General features: G+C 41.3%; 1 protein-coding gene across 8 annotated transcripts in view; it reads right to left on the bottom strand.

The window, feature by feature from the left end:
* EBF1 (EBF transcription factor 1) overlaps window positions 1-19,293 on the bottom strand; it is a 383,593-nt gene that overhangs the window by 16,925 nt on the left and 347,375 nt on the right. For all 8 annotated transcript variants that reach the window (XR_009052895.1, XM_057729995.1, XM_057729986.1 and 5 more), the window contains exons 11-12: window positions 16,953-17,041; window positions 289-354 (exon numbers count right to left, since the gene is read on the bottom strand). Coding sequence is in view for 7 of the 8 variants with exons in the window: in XM_057729995.1 (XP_057585978.1) it covers window positions 289-354; window positions 16,953-17,041 (155 nt within the window). In the remaining variant the exon portion in view is untranslated. The remainder of the gene's footprint in view (window positions 1-288; window positions 355-16,952; window positions 17,042-19,293) is intronic.

The raw sequence follows: 19,293 nt of genomic DNA, 5'->3' as shown, positions 1-19,293 counted from the left end.
AACCTGAGAGGAATAAAATCAAGCACTGGTAACGCTCAACTACATTCCCACAGAAGATTCCTTTTAAATAAAGTACCTTTTCTCATAAGAAAAATTATTCCCTAGAAGAGGCAATTAAAGATTTACAAAAGAAGAGAGAAGAATCGAACGGCCTTCCAACATGTTAGGTCCGAATGACTTACGCGCTGAACTCGTGCAAGAGCTTTTATATTTTTCATACTTTGTAATAAAAATGAAACTCCAGGAGCTTCCATTGAATGTGGAAGGTTCGAGACCCAGTATACTCGCCTGGTTGTTGTGTGGCATCCCATACAGCGCTTCCACCAGATCTGCAGCTCTTTTGAGTATCACTTCCTGTCAAGGAGTAAAACAGATACAACCCTCTGAGTGAAGGCAGGATGGCGTTATCTTTTCACATGATCACGTTCCACTTTCCTCTGGCCATCCTTTGCCAACACACTGCTTTAAAGGAACCCCAGAATGGCGTTAAATCACCAATTTATCCCTGTTCACATACACACTTAATCAAGTCAAAAGGTGAGCATCATTGGTACTGCAAGATAAAATACATCACTCAGTAGTCTGCCATGAGCATGATAAAGCACTCATATGTTTATTGCTGAATACAATTGCGAGGTCATTTACTAGATTACTACGATCGATGTCAGTTGGTGCATGTTATGAATGCCTAAGATGTGTTTATTTTGCACTTAATTGCTTATTCCAGGAACCATGACCTTATCAGACAGGTCATTTTCAAGAGATTTCCAATCAATCTTCAGCTACTAGAAGCATGTAGCATTAAACTTCTTTTGTTTATCTCCCTTGTGTGGCACAGTCATGATATAAGGGGGTGATGTAGTAAACCCACACACTGGGGCAATGCACTGTTTTGTCAGAGGTGCTTACAAAAGAATTCTCCTGCCCCTGGAAGCTCCCTCTGCACCAGTTTTCATGATTGGCAGAGTCTGTTTCTTTTACAGCAATTCTTTGCTATTTCAGTATTGTTTGTCATTTTTCCCCATTTGCTCATTCATTCTCCTCCTAGATATACGCTCCATATTCACTCCAGTTGAAGAAAAAATGTCTCCTTTTCATTTAGGTGGGCTTCCATATTTAGCTAGCATGCTTGTTTCTAATAATATAGGGCACTCTACAAAAATGTGTGTGATGGTAATTTTTTTTTCATTCTCACCATAAGAAATCATTCCCTCTTCATTCAGCCCTAATTTTCTGCAGATTCATTTATACTGGAATGTGAAAAGGAGAGTTAAGCTTGATACAAATAAAATGGAGAACCAAACATAAAGGTGTGGTGTGGTTATCAGAGGTGATATGCAAGAAAATATGTGTATAATTTTTTGCTGTGGGTAAAGTTTCAAAAAGAAGTTTAACGTTAAACATTTTACACAATAGATTTCTGCATGGAGAAGCAGTGCTGTTCAATTTTCACATACTGCAGACGCTGATCAGAAAATAGGGATATAATTGCATTCATTTTGCTGTCACCATAGCCTCTTCAAAAATTCTTGAACAACTCTTGAAATGACACGCTTTTAGATACATATTAGCATTTTTCAATTTTAAATTCTCTATAATATAAGCTAAAATAGTTGTCATACTGCAGTAACTACTTATGACATATATAATGTCCTAAATTCAAAAATGAGATAGAGGAGTTTTCAGTTCTCAATAAACATTTATGCTTGCCTTAAGCTGCTAGATCCCATTTATAAAACAGTTCTGTTATTTTTCATGTAAGGAGTGAAAAGCATTATATAATCAATGGAGTTTGAATCAATACATCTGAAATAATTTCTTTTTTTTAACGCAAGCTACAAGATAATCTACCACTTTTTGTTTGCAGTGCTGTCTGACCACAGCAGTTAATAATTTACTATGGTATCGGCACAGTAAACCCGATCACCAGATCAAATTCAGCTTGTGCTGCTTTCACTAGAACCTCATGGCTTTATCTGGCTCTTAGGAAAGAGTAAAACAAAACAGGATTAAGTTAGTTTATTTACTAAAATTTGATTTCTCTGGGTCTATATTCATTTATTTCTTCAAATAAATATTTATGCCAGTGTTTGGGCTTGGCAGAGAAGGTATTTTTCTTTCTTTTCATTTTAGGAAAAAAAAAATACAAGTCTCTGTCAAAAGCAAGATGAGGTGCAGTTAGAAACTGCACTTGTGAGCTTCAATCTTGGAGCAGTATCACTGAGGATTTAGAGCTTCCTATTTTAATTAATTTCACAGAACCAGGGTGGAGGGACGTTCAAAATAAACTCCAAGATCTTTGAGGTTTTCGTACCTGAAACATTCCAACTATCAGTGTAGGCTGCATATTTTAAACTGATGTATTTTTGGTGATAACATAATCCACTTGTTCCTCTTTCTCCTTGTTCCATACCCAGAGCTCTCATCATCATCCAATCCTTTGAAGATGAAACATGTGAATCTCACTTCCTAGAGTTGCCTCCTCCTTCTTTCCACGGAGCTGGGACATGCTCTCCCCTAGGCATGCTGCTGTAGGTGGGTCAGCAGCCTGGCATTGCTTCAAACCAGCAGTCTTGAGGACAGTGAACCTGATTTTGTGTCCTGGAAGGGACTCCCTTAAATGACAGCTTGCCTATTTTAAGTTGATACCAGGCTGTCCTTCAGCCTGGTATCAGCTTTGGGGTTTAAGGGGGATCCCACTTTTGGCTCAGTTCTGCCAATGTGATTCAGCTTCTATTAGCTATTTCTGCAAATGGGAAGCAGAAAGGAAATTTCTGGGTCCCCTCTGAGTTAGTGCAGCAGACCTGCAAGGTGCTTGGATTTCGGTGACCAGAAAATTGCTCTCACCTCCATGTCATTATGCTCCCAGTGAACTAGCCCCCAAGCGTGTTTGTGTTGGGGATCTAATATATTGCCTTTCAATCAGAGCTGAGAGCCACTGAACACACAGACAGAACATGACGAGCAGGTCAGGAAAGCAATAAAGATTTTACAGAGCTGTCCAAGGTGCTAAATTTACTCAATAATGGGTTTGGCACCATAGTGTTAACCTCTCATTTACTACCAGTTTGAGGGACTAAATTGAAGTAGCTGACTTCATTTACCTTGAAATGTATATTTTATGACATTATGTAAGTAGATTGAAAGGGCACTGCAGTTTTAACAATTTAAAGGCTAAAACATGTTTAAGATGAAACTTGAATATTTATTGTATATTGCACTTAAAGTATATAGAATGTTAAAATGTATTGATTAAATTTGTAAAAGGCATTATAAAAATGACAGGTAGTATAAAAGATGTATGCCATTTAAAATCAAATTGATAGTATATGCTATCTCTTCGGTGGTCACAAGTGTAATTTTTTTGCAGTTTTATATGGTAATTTGAAAAATCTGTAATTTCACATTAGGAAATGATTGAGCCTGGGATGTTAAAAAAAAGAGAAATTTCCCATAAGGGGAAGACTGGATGTTTCATATAATCTTTTGTCTCCGAAATTGTTCCTAAAGTCTTATTTTTTGTGACATTAGGAAGGAGCCTAGTATAAGGATCCTTCCACTCTAATATGCAATTTTAATATTTCTGAAAAGCAAGAGCACTTGACTAGTATTAATATCTAATTTTTCAAAGCATTTATTTGTCAGGAGAGATTTTCTCTTCTTTTCATAATGTTTAAAACGTCTCTCTGCTTGCAGTTTAAAACATGAGGGTAGGGATGAGACTCTTCCAAGATAATTAATCCTACCCTTGGATTAAAAAAATACATATCCCGTTGGGGAATTAAGAAGACAAATACTAGTACCCTAAATATTGAAAAGCCCTGGAGTGTCTCTATAGAGTTAATGCTTGTTCTCCAACCTACGTCCTGAGTCAGACTGTTTTTCTTTCCATGGCTTTGAATTTCTTCTCTTTTAAAGAAACAGAAAATGTTTACTCTTTAAAAACAACAACTCTTTGCTGATCTATTTCCTTTCACTATTAAAACCTGTCTTTACCTGCCTTGCTATGATCACCGATTGATGATTATGTGTATGGGTGTCTGGAGAGGAAAAAAAAAAAAAGGATAAACCTTACTAAATCTGTTTAGAGTTAGTAGAAACACTGGGAAGATTCAAGGATGAGTGGGGTTCGAGAAACAGTTCAAATATAATTGTTACAAGTTTTACTATGTTTTGGAACCTTTATAATAAAAACACTGAGTGGGCTACAAATACAGAGAGAAGATTTGGCTTTACTTCCTACGTTGCAACCCAATCAATCAGCAAATAATTTTTGAGCTTCCTGTTGCCCCGGTAGTCACATACCAGTATTACTCTCCAGTACCTTTCAAGGCACCCTATCTTCCCAGAATTAAGGTACGAGGTTCTATGGGGATTGCAAAAGACTTCCACCACCATCTGGTCCTACCCTCTTTATCCAATCTCCTCTCCCTGTACATCTGAAGAACTACACTCTATTCTGGGCTAGCCAGTCCTCCCCAGCCTAGAAGTAGCATGTTGGGCTCCTTCCTATCTCCAAACCTTCACTCATTTTGCATTTCCTTCATTTGGAATGCTGGCTTCAGTCTGTGCCCATTTACAATGCCTTCCCATCCTCTAGAGCCTGGTAATGAAGGTGGTGCTGGTGGTGGTGGTAGAGTAACGGAAAAGAGAGCTGTTTGTTTATGGAAAGGGAAACGTTAACTCATTCGGTCTTCATGGCGAGACTCTGTGTCACCATTTGGCAGGTGAGGGGACTCAGACTCAGCGAGGTTCGCCAACTTGCCCTGAGGTCACACAACTAATGAATGGCTGAACAGGAATTCAGTCTCAGGCCTGTTAGGCATCAGAGCCTGAGCTCTTCATAATTACACTATCCTATCAGAACGAATTCTGCCTTCACTGAGATGCCAGCTCCTAAGCTCTCCCATTCCTCTGAAAGATAGCACTGACCGCACCACCCAGCACTGCACAGAAGTGGACCCTCTGGGGTCATTTTGCTCTGGCCTTAAGTGTGCGAGTCTTCAATCTCCACACCTAGACTGTAGGCTCTTTAAGGCCATGGGTATGCCTTAATCTCCTTCTCTAAGCCCCTAGCACTATGTTCAGCAAACCACAGCCCTTAATAAATTCTTGTTGAAGAGTTCATTCTAAGATAGTTACTGATTTTTAAAAGTGTGTGCTTAATTTATATGAGGAAATGACCAAGTCGTATATTTGGTATAGCTTATAAAAGCAGAAGACTTAAATTTGGTGCTTCATTTGGCTCTAGACCTTTTAATCCAATGTATAAATTCCCAAAGGTCAAGTCTAGATCACTGGGGAGGGGAGGGGGGCATTATACCTCTTTTTTTAAGAGTGAATTTGCTCCTTCACTCCTGCTGGCTTGTACTTACATTTTAACTTTGTGGTTAATATAATGAATCACATCGGGTACAGACATTATCTCCAGTCATAGGCTGCTAGCAACAGGAGGTTCGTCTTGATGTACATCAGCCTTTTATTAACCATACTCCTAGGCGCTTAGAAATACTTAGGTATTGTCACACTCTTGGGAACCAGGCATATCATGTCTGATACGCAGACATGGCTAATTCATTTTTCCTTCCGTTTCATGACAATAAAATCTCTGAGAATTATTCACCTTCCATGAGAATCTTCTCTTCAGCATCCGATCTCAAATGTGTTGCTAATAAGCTCATAGTCACTGGGCTCACCTAGCCTTCCAGGGAGAACAGGAAGGGTGTCTAACCAGCCAATGCTGAGTCCATTTATAAACCCAGTTCAATGTTCTGAGTAATTCAAACCCAGCGGGGGAGATGGCCTAAACTTTCTTTCGTTCAGAGCACATATAGACCAACTCCTAAAGCCAGATGGGTACCCATTTACCAACACAACATTAATTTCAAATCTCAGAATTAGATTTTGAGACTCTGGGAAGTCCCTCATAAAATGAAAGCCTAGGGATGTGCTCCGGTAATATGGGAAGACAACCTGTGCTGGCTTTATGCTCCCTCAAGTAGAAAATACGTTTTGAGGGATGTAGAAGACAGAAGCTAAATGTAAGCATCAGTTATCAAAGTCAAGTTGACTTGGGTGATTCCCAAGAAAGAAGTATAATACGCTCCTGTCACTGCACATTTCCCTGACACCCATTTATCTCCGATCTACTTTGCCTTATCAGCGGCTTCTAGAAACAGTGGGTTCAAATATCAAAAAAATAAAATGAAGTGGAGTGGCAAAATCACTCCTGATTTAAAGTCGATAAGCACCTGTCAATGAAATCAGCACTGAATCCACTCACCTCCTCACTCCGGAGTTTACTACTGGGTCCAAATTTTAAACAGTATATTCAGCTTACTAGCCTTTAAGTTCTAGCTCTTTCCCCACTTGCATCTGAAAGTGTGGGTGACACTACTGATTGGAAAGTCTAAAAGCTGAAAAATTGATTGGAAGTTTCTGGCAGCCCATTTCCTGCAGAGCTGGATGTACAACGCAATAAACCCTAGTTGTACTGAAAGGTATTTCTGTGGAGGGTAGTTTTATATCCCAACTTCCTTTGTGTTTATTCAGCCAAATGGAAAATTCCACAATGGTAGACTTTGCATCCTAAAAAAATCATATAATGAGGGCAGTGAGGGAAGGAGTAAAACAAACCAAAATAATCCTTAAGCACTCTTTAGTTTCCGGTCCTCTGAGACATTCCTTAAATTTTTCATTTTTTCTGGTAATATGAACTTCTCGAAATAGCGCTTACTGCAGATCATTAGAAACCTTTAGTGTCACACTTTAAACACTCTTTACTCAGAAGCCCTATGACTGAGAAGAGTCACTTACACTTAGCATGGATATAATTAAACATGTTTCTGTTGAAAGGGGCATTCTCATTATGGCCAAGGACCACTTTAGAGTAAATTGAAATGGAAAGGAGGAGCATAGATGAGGTGTAGGTAGCAAGTGGTTATTCTGAGGGAGGAGGCATAAAATGCCAAATGTGTAACAATTATATTTTACAACTCTGCATTCTAAGGACTTCATCGCATTTTATTATAGAAGAAGCTTCATCTGAAGCTTACCGAACATTCTAGCACACACTCATTGCCCACAGTCTTTAAAGAAAAATAAAATTCAAACCATAATCAAAAGCTGCAGAAATTTTCAAAATAAAAGAATTATATTTTGAAAGGGTCTACTCCTATTCACACAAGAGGCATCAAAAGCGTTCTAGTCTAAGGAAAATGCAGGGGCTTGAAGCGAGGCGGGGCAGCTTCGGAACCTCTTCTAATTTTAAGGCTGATTTTGTGTTCAGATGAGAGGACACCCCTCTTACTTCTCAAACATATGATTATGTATCATTGTGCCACATGGCTGGAGGCACGCCAGAAAGCTTTGCCTTTGTTACAAACATGGTATAGAAGACTTCTGAATTACATGAAATTAAGGTAGGTTGTAAGCTAACGCAGCTATATCAACGTAAGACATACTAACTTACATGATTGACTTTTACAGTGGAAAGAAAAAGGCTGTTTTCAGGCAGCTGTTATTGCCTCAGTGGAAAAAAAAATCAATGAAAGTGAAATGAACAAGAGATTTTGTCTGAGTTGCAGTTAATACCACTGAAGAGCTATGGATATTAAAAGGTCAACAAATAAATTAGCCAGAGTGTTATGAAATGAATGATTTGGCTTATAATTTTATTGAGTGAAAATTGTTCGCTGCCTATTAGACCAGGTAATTTTTATCTGGTGCCTCAATTACTGTTCCGTAAGCAATAATATAGTTGTAAGAGCTGCTGGTTCGATCGTGTGACCTCTGAGAAGCTGGCTAGGACAGCTGACTTTACTATGATGGATAACTAAGCTTGGTCTCCAGGAGGTGCCAAACCTCCCTTTCCTGCAAGGGGATCTCATAAAAGAAACATTACAGCTTGATTCATTTTACCAAAATGTTCGACTTTTCAAGTGTCAGCAGTTAAGTATAAATTGTGAAACCAGGTATTCCTGAGAAGAGTGATGACAATGGCTTTCCCCCCTCTTTTTGGTCTCCTGGCATTCTCTTCTAAATGGTGTCATGGTAATTGGTGAATGGGAGCCTGGGGTGCTTCCCGCCACAAATACAGTGAAAAATGGTGTCTGCACCCTTGTGAATATGACCTGCTTGGAGGTACAGAGCTGAACTTGGTAACCTCTGGCTGGCTCTTCTTATTCCAATTCATTGTACTGGTTTAAGACCAACGCTCTGGGTTAGGTCCTGCTGAGTGGCCTTGGAAATCGACTTTCTGATCAGGATGAAAGTCTCTGCTGAAAGAGAAGGCTGTGGACAGAGGTGTCTTTTTCAGGGCTAGGTTGTAAAGTCAGCACATGAAACAAAAACTGCCTAGAGTCAAAATTACCCTTGAAACTCTTTTAAGTTGCCAAGGCCTGCGCTCTTAGAAACACAAAAGCCAGAAATTAACTACTTGTGTTTCTCTTTGTCTTTTAGCCGTGCCTTCCCTTTTCCTAGGGCGAAGGAGAATAAATATCTAGTTTGAAAGTAAAAGGATGGCTGAGTAAACAAAGAGATTTACTGTCGTATGTATGTCCGTGTATGTCTGTTTATGTGTGTTTGGTGCGTGTGTATACAAATGTATGTGTATATTTATATTTGTGGCCAAGTACGTGTAGTCAAACTTGAGTAAGTGATAGGTGCAGGATGGAACTATACTGGACTTTAAGGATATGTAAGGGAGGCATAAACAGAGTTGGTTTTGGCTTCTTAAATTGTTGAACATCATCAGTTATTATATGTACCTCCAGAAGAGCGTTATCTGTAAATGATGACTCCCAAGGCTTTACAGATGGTTCTGACTATAACTGCAATTAAAATCCACTGCCTCAAGACTGCTGGGGCTCAGTTCTATTATTCCAGTGCTTAATTGAAGTGTTACTCAAGGCTGAAAGTAGCAAGCACGGCCAGAGACCTCCTAAGTGTCTCTGTTTCTAAGGGCTTTGGTCTTTAAGAGGAGGATGTTGGGTGGTTAGGAGGTAGAAATGAGCCTCTTGTTCCTCCTGTGACTTCTCCTTCAACTAATGAGTAATTATATTCAAAGCCCCTGTACACAGGGTGTGATGTGAAGGTTAAACTTAATCCCCCCTCATCAAGGGCTCAGTGCTGAAAAAGAACTTGAAGGAGGTTCCAGAATTCAGCCATTGGAGTAACCTATTACAAGCCCCTACCGCAGTGACTCCGGGGCTAAAGAGAAGGAGAATTATCTCCCAGGTCTGTATGTGTGCGTTTGTCATTCCTGCTGCCACTCTCCGCTGCCTAAGCCATCAGTGAGCTACCCTCAGTCTATGCTACCACCCTCTCCTTCTCCCCCAGCCAAGCCTGAGGGATTTTTAAAAAGTAGCTTACAAAATTGCCTTTTTTCTTAAAATTCCCTTTTCTTAATTGCAGGAAGCAGTGCTTAGAGATACTGGCTCTGGAGTCCAACAGAGTTGGCTCAAATCCCTGCTCTGCCATTTTTCAGCGTTGTAAACACATGCCTCTGTTTCCTCATCTGTAACGTACGGTTCAGACCAGCCCCTGGCTCAGCAGACATACAGTGAGTGCTTACTGAGCAAGAGGCAGCAATAACATTGATAACCCTCACTTACTTTCCAGAGAACTTGGGCAAATGGTATCCATTCTTAGAGTCAATATGCATTATGTGCCTCAAGCGCTGCTTGAGGTGCAATCCTATCTGCAAAACACTGCGGAAGATTCTGAACAGACTAATGGTGAGGAAGTCTGGTGAGGCAGAAAACCTCTGCTGACAGCTGCGTGAGCTGTCCTCTCTGAGCCTCAGTTTCCTCATCTCTAAATTGGGCATGATCCATAATGACAGAGTAACTTACTGCAGTGTCAGTCAAAGATAAAACAAATAATCTAAAAAAGTGAGAATGAAAACTTTTGTGGGGGTCACGACCTTTTTAAAGAAGCTACACCCTCCCTCCCCAGAAAAATCACATGTGCATATGTGCGTGCATGCGTGCGTGCACTCACCACACACGTACACACACACACACAATCCTATACACACTTTCAAGGGCGCACAGAACGAGGCTAAACTCCCCTGATAAAAGAAGCTTAAGATGGAGGGGACACCAAGCCCCTAAACTGAGCATATCTTCACAATGGGGAAGTGGAATTTGCCTGTGAGTTTTCTGGCAGATCTAGAGGAGAGAGGGGGGAGAAAGAACTGCATTCCATAGTTTGTGTTTTTGACAAGAGAATGCAAAGACAAAATGATTTTTGGAATCAAACTCAAGCATGCTTTTCCGGAGAGCAGAATACACTGTATGAGTTGCTTTTGTTGCTATACCTTTTTCGTTTGAGTCATTTTGGTTCCTGGATATAATGTTTCTTGAAATTAAAAAAATAAATAAATGAATAAAACGAGAGAGCATGGCCAGTGTCACCGTGTGGAAAATAAAGATGTAGACTTTTTCTTTATCCTTTTCTGAAACCCTTAGTCATCCCCTTTCCTGCTAACAGGCAACGTGGTTATGCAAAGATTTCTTATTTGTATTTTCACTGATGCAACTGCAGGTTTTGAATTACAGATAGTCTTTGCATAAAGACTAAAACAATAAAAGCATAATTAGAATACATGGTATACAGCCGACTCCAGTTTTATTTTGCCCCAGCTCTCTATTTATGATAAATCACTAAACACGACCGCTCTTTAGGGAGGGTGATTTTGGGTCTCGTCTCTCCATTGAGCAAAAACAGTGCCTGCGACTAGAGTCTGAATTTCAATTCTGCAAGTGTACAGTGGAACTGAATAATATTTGGCACAATGCAGTGCACAACCGAGCCACTAAATGGCTGATTTACTAAATTATTATTAGATGAGCCCTTGCTGTTCCAAATGAAAGTGCAGTCACTGTCTTCCTTCATGGTGTGTTCAAATTGTTCTGTGTTTAAATATTCAGCATGAGGCTAATGTGAACTGATGAACTCAGACTATAAACATTCACTTTCAATACAGACAGAGCGACAGAGATGAAACATATCATGTGGCCTGCGGAGGTGAAAATGATTTATATTTAAGGATGTTGCTGCCGACTTCCATCACTTCAAGGTACTCTTAATTAGCATGGTGTTGGAAATGACTAATTCCCATCTACAGGAAGAGGAGGCCGGGATTTTTTTTTTTTTTCTTTTTTTTTTTGCACGCCAGTGAAGGAGAAGCTACCATGAGGATCTGCTGCCTGTGTCGTTGTGCAGAACCTTGAGTTTTATTCATGGCGGGCTGCACTGCTCCAGCAGAGTCATGTGTCTGCTGGGAGAACTAGGGTTTCTGACATTCCCTGTTTTTTCTTGACCCACCCAAAGGGTCTACAATCCATCCTCACTACCATCCATGCCTCTGCAATCCACCTCCCTTACCATCCGCATCTACTAGAGCTACTACACAGCCACCCTGGCACCTCACTCTCCATCGCACCAGCTTCTTTACTGACACCTGCTGGAATGAAGAACAACCCTCTGCTCCTTGGACAAAGATAACCTCCTCCTCCTTCCTCCCCTTTGAGGGCAGTTATAGGCAAGCACTTAAAATACTGTGATCACTTACAGTAGATTAGAATTTTTTATTGGTGCCGTGTTGCCATAACAACACGAAGACAGCAGATGACTTAAGCTAAGCTTGCAAAGCAAAAGGCTGCTCATCTGGCAGTTAAAATGAATACAGTTCATTTCACAAGTTTCCCATATGGACTCTTAGTGTATGGTAATGAGGAGACCATATGGTGAGAGAAAATGCACTGAGAACAATTGGGTTCCACTGGCTGAGTGGGAAGTTGGGAGAGAAAATCCGGGTGAGAGATTCTGGTGTGTGTGCTCTCTGGGTTCAAGGTTTGGTTGAGGTTTGTTTGGGTTTTTGTTTGGGATGGTTGTTTTCCATAGGGGTTTCGCATTTCTTAATCTGTTCCTTAGTATGTCGGCTGTGCAAAATGACAAACATCTTGCAAATTTTGCAATATCATTCATCACAAACTGTCAGCAGTGTTTGCAAATCTGACTTGCAAGATCTCTTAAATGTGTTGTTCTTAAAAGGCAACAGTACTAAGTTTTTAGACAAAGTGCAGGAAAATTTAAGCACTTCTGACAAGCAGAAACATTAACAGTAATCATTTTAAAAACACTGGCATCTTTCGCCTGCATGTTTAGCTGTAAATAATGCTAGAATGTATAAAAGCTTTACAGTAAAAATGTAATAAATACTTTTTATTATGTTTCATAAAGGATAAAAAAAAGTGCTGTGAGTCACGTGTGTGTGTTCTCCATAGGTGCGGATCTGTGGAGACGGGTGGTTCCCACCCTCCTTACTGCTCACCAGATTGGAAACTGGGGAGGACAGCTTGGAAAAGGCTCTAAAGTCAATTCTGTACTATACATGCTTCATAAAAGATGAATATAAATGCATTAGTTAGACACGGTGAGCTAAATTAGAAGGTCAGGCAGGGCTGGGAGGGCTGAAAAATCACACAACCAATGAGTGTAATTACTCTTTTTTAAGTCTATTAAGTGGTGTTGCTCTATCAAGGCTCAGGGGTATAGGACATGAAGAACAAGATAAAGTAATGTGTATTTATCACTCCCACTGGATCAATTTACCAGATATTTTCAGCTCCATAAAGCAAAATACACAAATGCTGCCTTTGTTGCTTTTCTCAAACTGCTTCATTTTCTCTAAAAGAGGGACTGGCTCTCGGAGAAAAAAACCACATTTGCCCTGTGGAGGTCCCCAGGCCAACCCCTCTGGGTGGGGAAATGAGAGAAAGCTGGTGCGTGTTTAAGTAGGATGGGGCTGAGGTTAGGTGAGGGACAGCAGAGAGGAGCCAGTCGCCTCAAGGCAGAAGTATTTGGGTTTCCAGACCTGGGTGGAAAGGGGAACTGGATGCAGTGAGGCTGGAGGCCCTGGGTGTGAATCTCGGTCTCCCAGGTGCTTGCTGTGAGTGGTAGCACGCCACCAGCCCTCTGGGAACTCTGACCCTGTGAAATGGGAAGTACCCACCTTGCAGGGAGTAGTAGCCCCCGTTTACTGAAGTCTCACTAAATGCCAGAGAGACCTCTTTGCATAAATTATCTCATTAAGGCCCAATAGCCATGCTGTTGGGCGGCTGCTTTACAAAGCAGAAAGCTGAGGCTGGCAAGGGTGAGTGCCGTGCATGGAGCAGCACAAGTGGTTTTCAAAATCCTTGTCCACCTGACCTGAGAGCCCACTCTCTCGGCCTCTATACCCTTCAAAAACCTCGATTAAGCCGTGCCAGGCACACCGTGGGCATGACACAAACGTCACCTGCTCCGTGGGATTCTCTGCAAACACACGGAATGCCGGCCAAACTCGGTGCCTTTGTGCTAAGGCTCACTGACCACTCAGGAAGGCAGCTAACAAATTGTAAGGGGACAGAGACACCTCTGGCCTTCAAAACAGAGACAGGTCCTTGCTCAATGTTTCTGGACGGCCTCATGCATTTCGGCATCTCGGCGTTTCTGACGGACCGCAGTCCCCCTCCCCCTCACCTCTACATTATAAGAAAAGTCAACCTTTGCCCCAAAGTCGGTCACATGTTCCTCTCCCTCCTGCCAGGATCCAGAGAGGAAGGCACGTCTGTGTGACACAGAATAGAACGCTGCAGCTGAAAAACCTTAGGCTGCCCTTCTCCACGTGCACATGAAAAAGGAAACCGAAGCGCATCTGGGGTTAGCATAATTAGAGTGTTTGAAATTTGTGTGTACAGCAGCTATCACTGATGGTGGCTTTCAGGGACAAAATAATTTACAGAGAAGGATTCGGCTTGCTCCTGTTTTCTCATTTGGTAAATGGGAATGATGTCTGCTTTCCTGACTTCTCTCACAAGAGGGGCTCCAATAAAACAAAGCATGTACAAGTTCTTTGAAAAAGCACAAGCCAGTATACAAAGGCATATTATTATGGAAAGCTGTCTGCTTGGTCTTTGGAGCAGTTTCATTTGACAGAATATGTGGGTGGTTGTATGAATCTAGCTTTGTCTATTCACAAACACATGGATTTAATAAAGTGGAGTTTGTTTTTTAAGGTGTGTGGTCCACGGCTCACTGAAACACTCCTGTTTGACAAACACTGACCATGATTCTAAGAAAGGCGGAGCCCGTCTTCATCCCCCTCACAATGGACAGCGGGACGATAAATCTCCCAGGTCCACAGGAATACCTCGTGCTGGCTCCATCCGCCACTTCCTGACCCTGCTCTTGAACTCTCACTCCACCTTCACATTCAGAGCCAAGAGGACACCGCTGTGATCTGAGTCACACAGAGAGCTTCCTGGGATGGGCTCCGGCCAAAGTCCTCGCACGGGCCAGTGGCTGGATGCAAGCTGTGGAGTGTTTCCTTAACACACAAACCCATTGTGTCCCTGATTACTCTTCCCAAACCCAGGAAAACGGGGCTGGGAATTTCACCATCAGGCCACTGGGGACGAAGTGACACGTGCCTGTGCTATTTGTTCAACATTTCTGAACGTGATGTGCAACCGTGAAAATGTTTTTAAAAGTACATACACGAAACTCAATCATATATTCCTGTTTCTCTCTTTACGAATAAGAAAAGTACTGCTTGGTTGCTCTAGACCTCAACCATTAAACCAAATTTGCCTCCTGTTTTTCAATAAATATTTATAAAGTGGCAATTGTGGGCCAGAAACTATGCCCAGGCTGGCTCCATCCACCAGACACCCACGGGATTACTTCTTTTTATCCTTACGTGAGCCTAGTGAAGTTGGCACGATTATTTCACCCCCATTTTACAGATAAAGAAACCAAGGCACAGGAGACAAAATGTACACTCCCCTGCTGACCTAGATTAGGATTTCCCACTCTGCAGAATTGGGTAGGAGAGCTCTCAGTAGCCAGGTCCCTCTCTCACTCAACTGGCAAATAATCACAGCTACCTTTTGTTGAGTGCTAAATAAAAATGAAAGCAACCCCCAAAAGTAGGAACTATTACCACCTCCATTTGACAGAGAAGGAAACTGGGGCACAGAGAGGTAAAGAGTCGGGGGTGGGGGGCGGGGGGAGGATTTTTTGACCCAGACTGCAGAGCTGGTAGATACCGCGGCTCCGAGTTCCACCTCACCCAATCTGACTCTCCAGTCCCTTCAGCAGACTCTAGAGACATCAAATGCCAAATAAAAGTGAAAATGGTCCCCAAATGGAAACAATGGGAAGAATCTGCAATGCACTCATGGCTTCTGTTTACCACTAAGACCCCTCAGGCACTGGCCACTGGGTGGACACACACCGTTTACATCTTCATGCTATAAAATTACCGATTATTTTCCCATAGGAAATGCATGGGAGCTGGGTTCTTTCCGGACAAGGGAACCTCAAGGTAGTTCTCTCCGTGGCACACCTATGCTGTGGAAGCAGAGGACTGTTCGCTCTTACCGTGAGATTCTGTAATTGCTCACCGAGAATAAGTCTGGGTGAAAGGGAAGGAGGTGCAAGAGGGAGACCCCTTTCAAGGACAAGGATGTGAACAGACCAACACATCATATGATATCTTTCTACGGTGAAATGCTCTCAAGAAGTTTTTCCAAGGTGAACAGTGCTCAGGGGAAGTGAGGCTGCTGTGGGAACTCAGGGTTGAGGCTGAAGGCTACGTGGCTCTTCCCCTGGGGCTTAGGAGAGGACAGACCCTGCCTGCCACGGTTCTTCCGCTCTGCAGGCAGCCAGTGCCCCTCCCCCATCCCAGCAGCCCCTCACATCTGTGTCTCAGGTTTGGGGCAGGGGCAGGCAGCGTTCTCCTGGACAAGGCCTGTTCTGACAGGCCCCCCGGTGCAGCAGGCCCACCGTAAGACACGATGATGAACTGACCCCCAAAGAGGCTCACGGAGCTAGGAAGGATGCCAACTTCATTCTTATAAGCGTTTTATGAGGAGAAACAGACCTGGAAATGACATATCTCTTGACTTACTGTGGCACAGAGAGGACCTCTCCTCTGCTCATTCAATTTATACTAGTTTTCACTTGTATAGTAAATGAAATTTCATTTTGCTGTCAGTAAACAGTGAATGGTAGCTTGACTAATTCTGTTCTTTGACCTTCTTTAGTATTTAACTCTTTTCCCTCTGAGTTCTCCCAGAACTTTGGTTGTACTTTTGTAAACATACCTATAGTTTTCTGTTATCTGTGGTGTTGTATATGGCAATCTCTCCCACACAGGACCCCAGTTCCTTGGGGACGGAGGTGGGAATATCCCAACGTTGACAATAGGCACAGAATAGAAACCAATAAATGTGCATTATTTTCCTGCATTGGCTTTGAATTAATAACATACTGCTGTATGACATACATTGCTCTGCCTTGAATTTGTGTCTAATTTCTCCTGCTTGTGCCTTACTTTCCTACTAGGTGGGATGCCTCTGGAGGGAAGAGGCTCATATCTTAGTTGCCCAGCTGCAAGGTCCACCAATATGTTTTCTTTTGAGCTCTCACTGTTCTCCCCTCACCAGGAATAAGTAAAGATCCTCATGGGGGTAGAAAAGCAATGTTCTTTTTCCTCTTGAGAACTGATATGATGTAATGATTAATAACCTGGACTTTGGAGCCAGGCTTTACAGGTCTGAATCTCGGTTTAGCAAGTTACATGCTGTGTGACTTTGGGCAAATGATTTAACCTCTCTCTGTCTGCTTATTTTCTTCTCTAAAATAGAGGTGGTAATAGCACCAACCTCAGAGTGTTTTGAGAGGAAGAAATGACATGATATAAGTAAAAATAAGTACAACATTACCTGGCACATAAGTGTTTGCTACTTTGATTACTGCTTACCATAATACTAAATACACAAAGCACAAAAATACTGAGTTGCTTATCTACGAACGAACTTGTATCAACGGCAAAGTTTTCTGCCAATCACTCAAGCCTTCATTTCCAGAGACCATAACCCAAAGAGGAGGTATCCTACCTTTGGCAAACGCTCAGGGTCGCCAGGGTGCCGGGGAATAACCTTCTGTAACCTCTGGAAACCATAATCGATGGTGGGTTCATTGAGCGCTGCAATGAAGAAGTCATATAGTGAGAACAACTTCAGGAAATAAAGCAGCACATGATTTGCGACACTTATGGTATGGAAATAACTGGGAAATCCAAAGTTTCATTGATACTTCTGAATTAGATCACAAAATGATTGGACAATTGATCCCTTTTGGTGAACATTTCCACCATTGACTTCTGCTGCTTCCCATGGTGGGCACTGACTCACTCAAAAGAACATGACTAGCAGGTTCTGAACTCTGCTCTTCTGGCAAAATTCTACGTTCCTTACATTGTGGAAAATAGAAAGCAAAATGGAACTTGATGTGAGGTTTTAAGATTCCCTTTAGTTAGAAGCTTGGGTTAAAACACCAGAGGGCTTCTCCAAGGGTGTCTACAGTTATAAACAGCAGAATTAAAAGTACTTGCTTAGCTACAAAATCTCAAGTAGACCTCAGCTGACATAGTATCTCAATGCCATCAGTGGCAGTTAAGCCTGCAAGAGTGTGGTGAGGGACAGTGGAGACTGGATCTTTCTGGCATAGAAAGCCCAGTCTACCCATGGAAAAGTCTGAAAAGAGTCAGGTGTTGAAAATGTCCTTGATACAACACCCTCACATCTAAGATGACACACTGATTCATCCACATCAATATTATTTCAGGAAAAGGCTAACCTCTATGGAGCAACTAGCTCAGAACAGCTGGTTCTCCAAGAGAATTTTTTAAAAGACTAAAAGAAGAGCACACCTATAATAATATTTGGAGACAGTGGACCTTCTTTTACCCAGACTGACTACACCTTCTTCAAAGCATCCTTAAATTCAACTCGACACAAAGTGGACTCTGGTGTATCGTTTTTGAAACTCCTCCCCAGGATATGAAATATCTCCAGCCTTCCTCTCCTCGCCTGACCAGGAAGAGATGGCGGCTCCATCCTCCACCCACATCCCCCATCTCCTCTACGTCATGGGTGGGTGGGTGGGGTTTGTTTCTTCTTTTCTTTTTTAGTGTAACCAAAGTATTCAACCATATATTTTCTCCCATATTGAATAAAAAAAATAGTCTTTGTAGTTCTGACATTCAGCTATACATTTAGAAAACAAGTTGCCACGTGCTTTACTTAAAATGCATTTCCATTAACCTAAATTTTAAAAGTAAGATTCATACTACTGCTAACTTTAAAAAACTGTATTAAATTCAAATAGGTCCCAAGGCTAATGGAAGCAATTTGTATACCAACCCAAACTGACTGGCCCACTTTTCAAAATACAGGTATGATAATCTTGTGGTTTTAAAAGGACATTTAAATTGAAAGACTGTGAATTTAGTACATAATTATACCAATAGAACCCTTTAACTTGTCAACTTGTAAATCTAAAAGGCTATCAATCATTTCTAAAGAGGAAATAAACCTTAAAATTCCTTGATTGACAGTGCTTACTTTTTATGTAAGAAAAAAAAAAGGAGAAAAAAAAGGCTGCATAAAGTGGCCAGAAATCCATTTACAAAAGTACATTGTTTTACATAGGTGAGTAAAAAGCCAATAATTACACCTCCAAAAGACATATAAATCAGAGTAAGTACTTTTTCCTCACTTGTATATTTTAAGTTGGAGTAAACGTCAGGTAACTTTTTATTAAGAAGATTTTTTTTCCCCAAATGCAATGCTGATTGAAGTTGTTAACAGAGTAGCATTTTCATTTAAGATAATATAATCATTTTTGCAAATATGAGATTTAGCCATTTCCTCCACCTTCTTCCCCCACTCCTTCCAAACTGTAAACTTTCAACCTGTCTCTTGTGGAAATTAACTAAAATTACACCCAGGTGCACCGAATCTCTCTATACTAGTATATGAGTTAAGGCACAATATTTATTATTCTTCCCATTTTATGAATTACTTTCTAAACCCTTGAGAAGAATTCTCTTTTCAAATTAGACTTGTAGAGAAAAAGCCATAGAATTCTTTATGCGGGGAAGCTGTGACTCGTAAAATCCCCAGTATTTAATCAAGAAATGCAGGAGAGCGACAGGAATGAGCACCTAGGTTAAGCTGTATATCACATCTATCTCCCACCCATAATGCTAATTGCCAACAGAGATGTTTAGCCATAAAAATAGCTTTAGGCAATTAAATGTATCATTTTAATACCTGAAGATATAATTCAGCATCCTGAAAATTCTAACTTTTGTTTTTATTTTTCAGTGTAAGCCACCAATAAAACTTGACTTGTTGACCCTCCCCTTCAGTTGTTGCATAATGAATTAATTCC

The sequence above is a fragment of the Hippopotamus amphibius genome, chromosome 1 (genome assembly GCF_030028045.1).
Source record: "Hippopotamus amphibius kiboko isolate mHipAmp2 chromosome 1, mHipAmp2.hap2, whole genome shotgun sequence".
Lineage (NCBI taxonomy): Eukaryota > Metazoa > Chordata > Mammalia > Artiodactyla > Hippopotamidae > Hippopotamus > Hippopotamus amphibius.
This window is presented reverse-complemented; position numbering and strand designations above follow the sequence as displayed.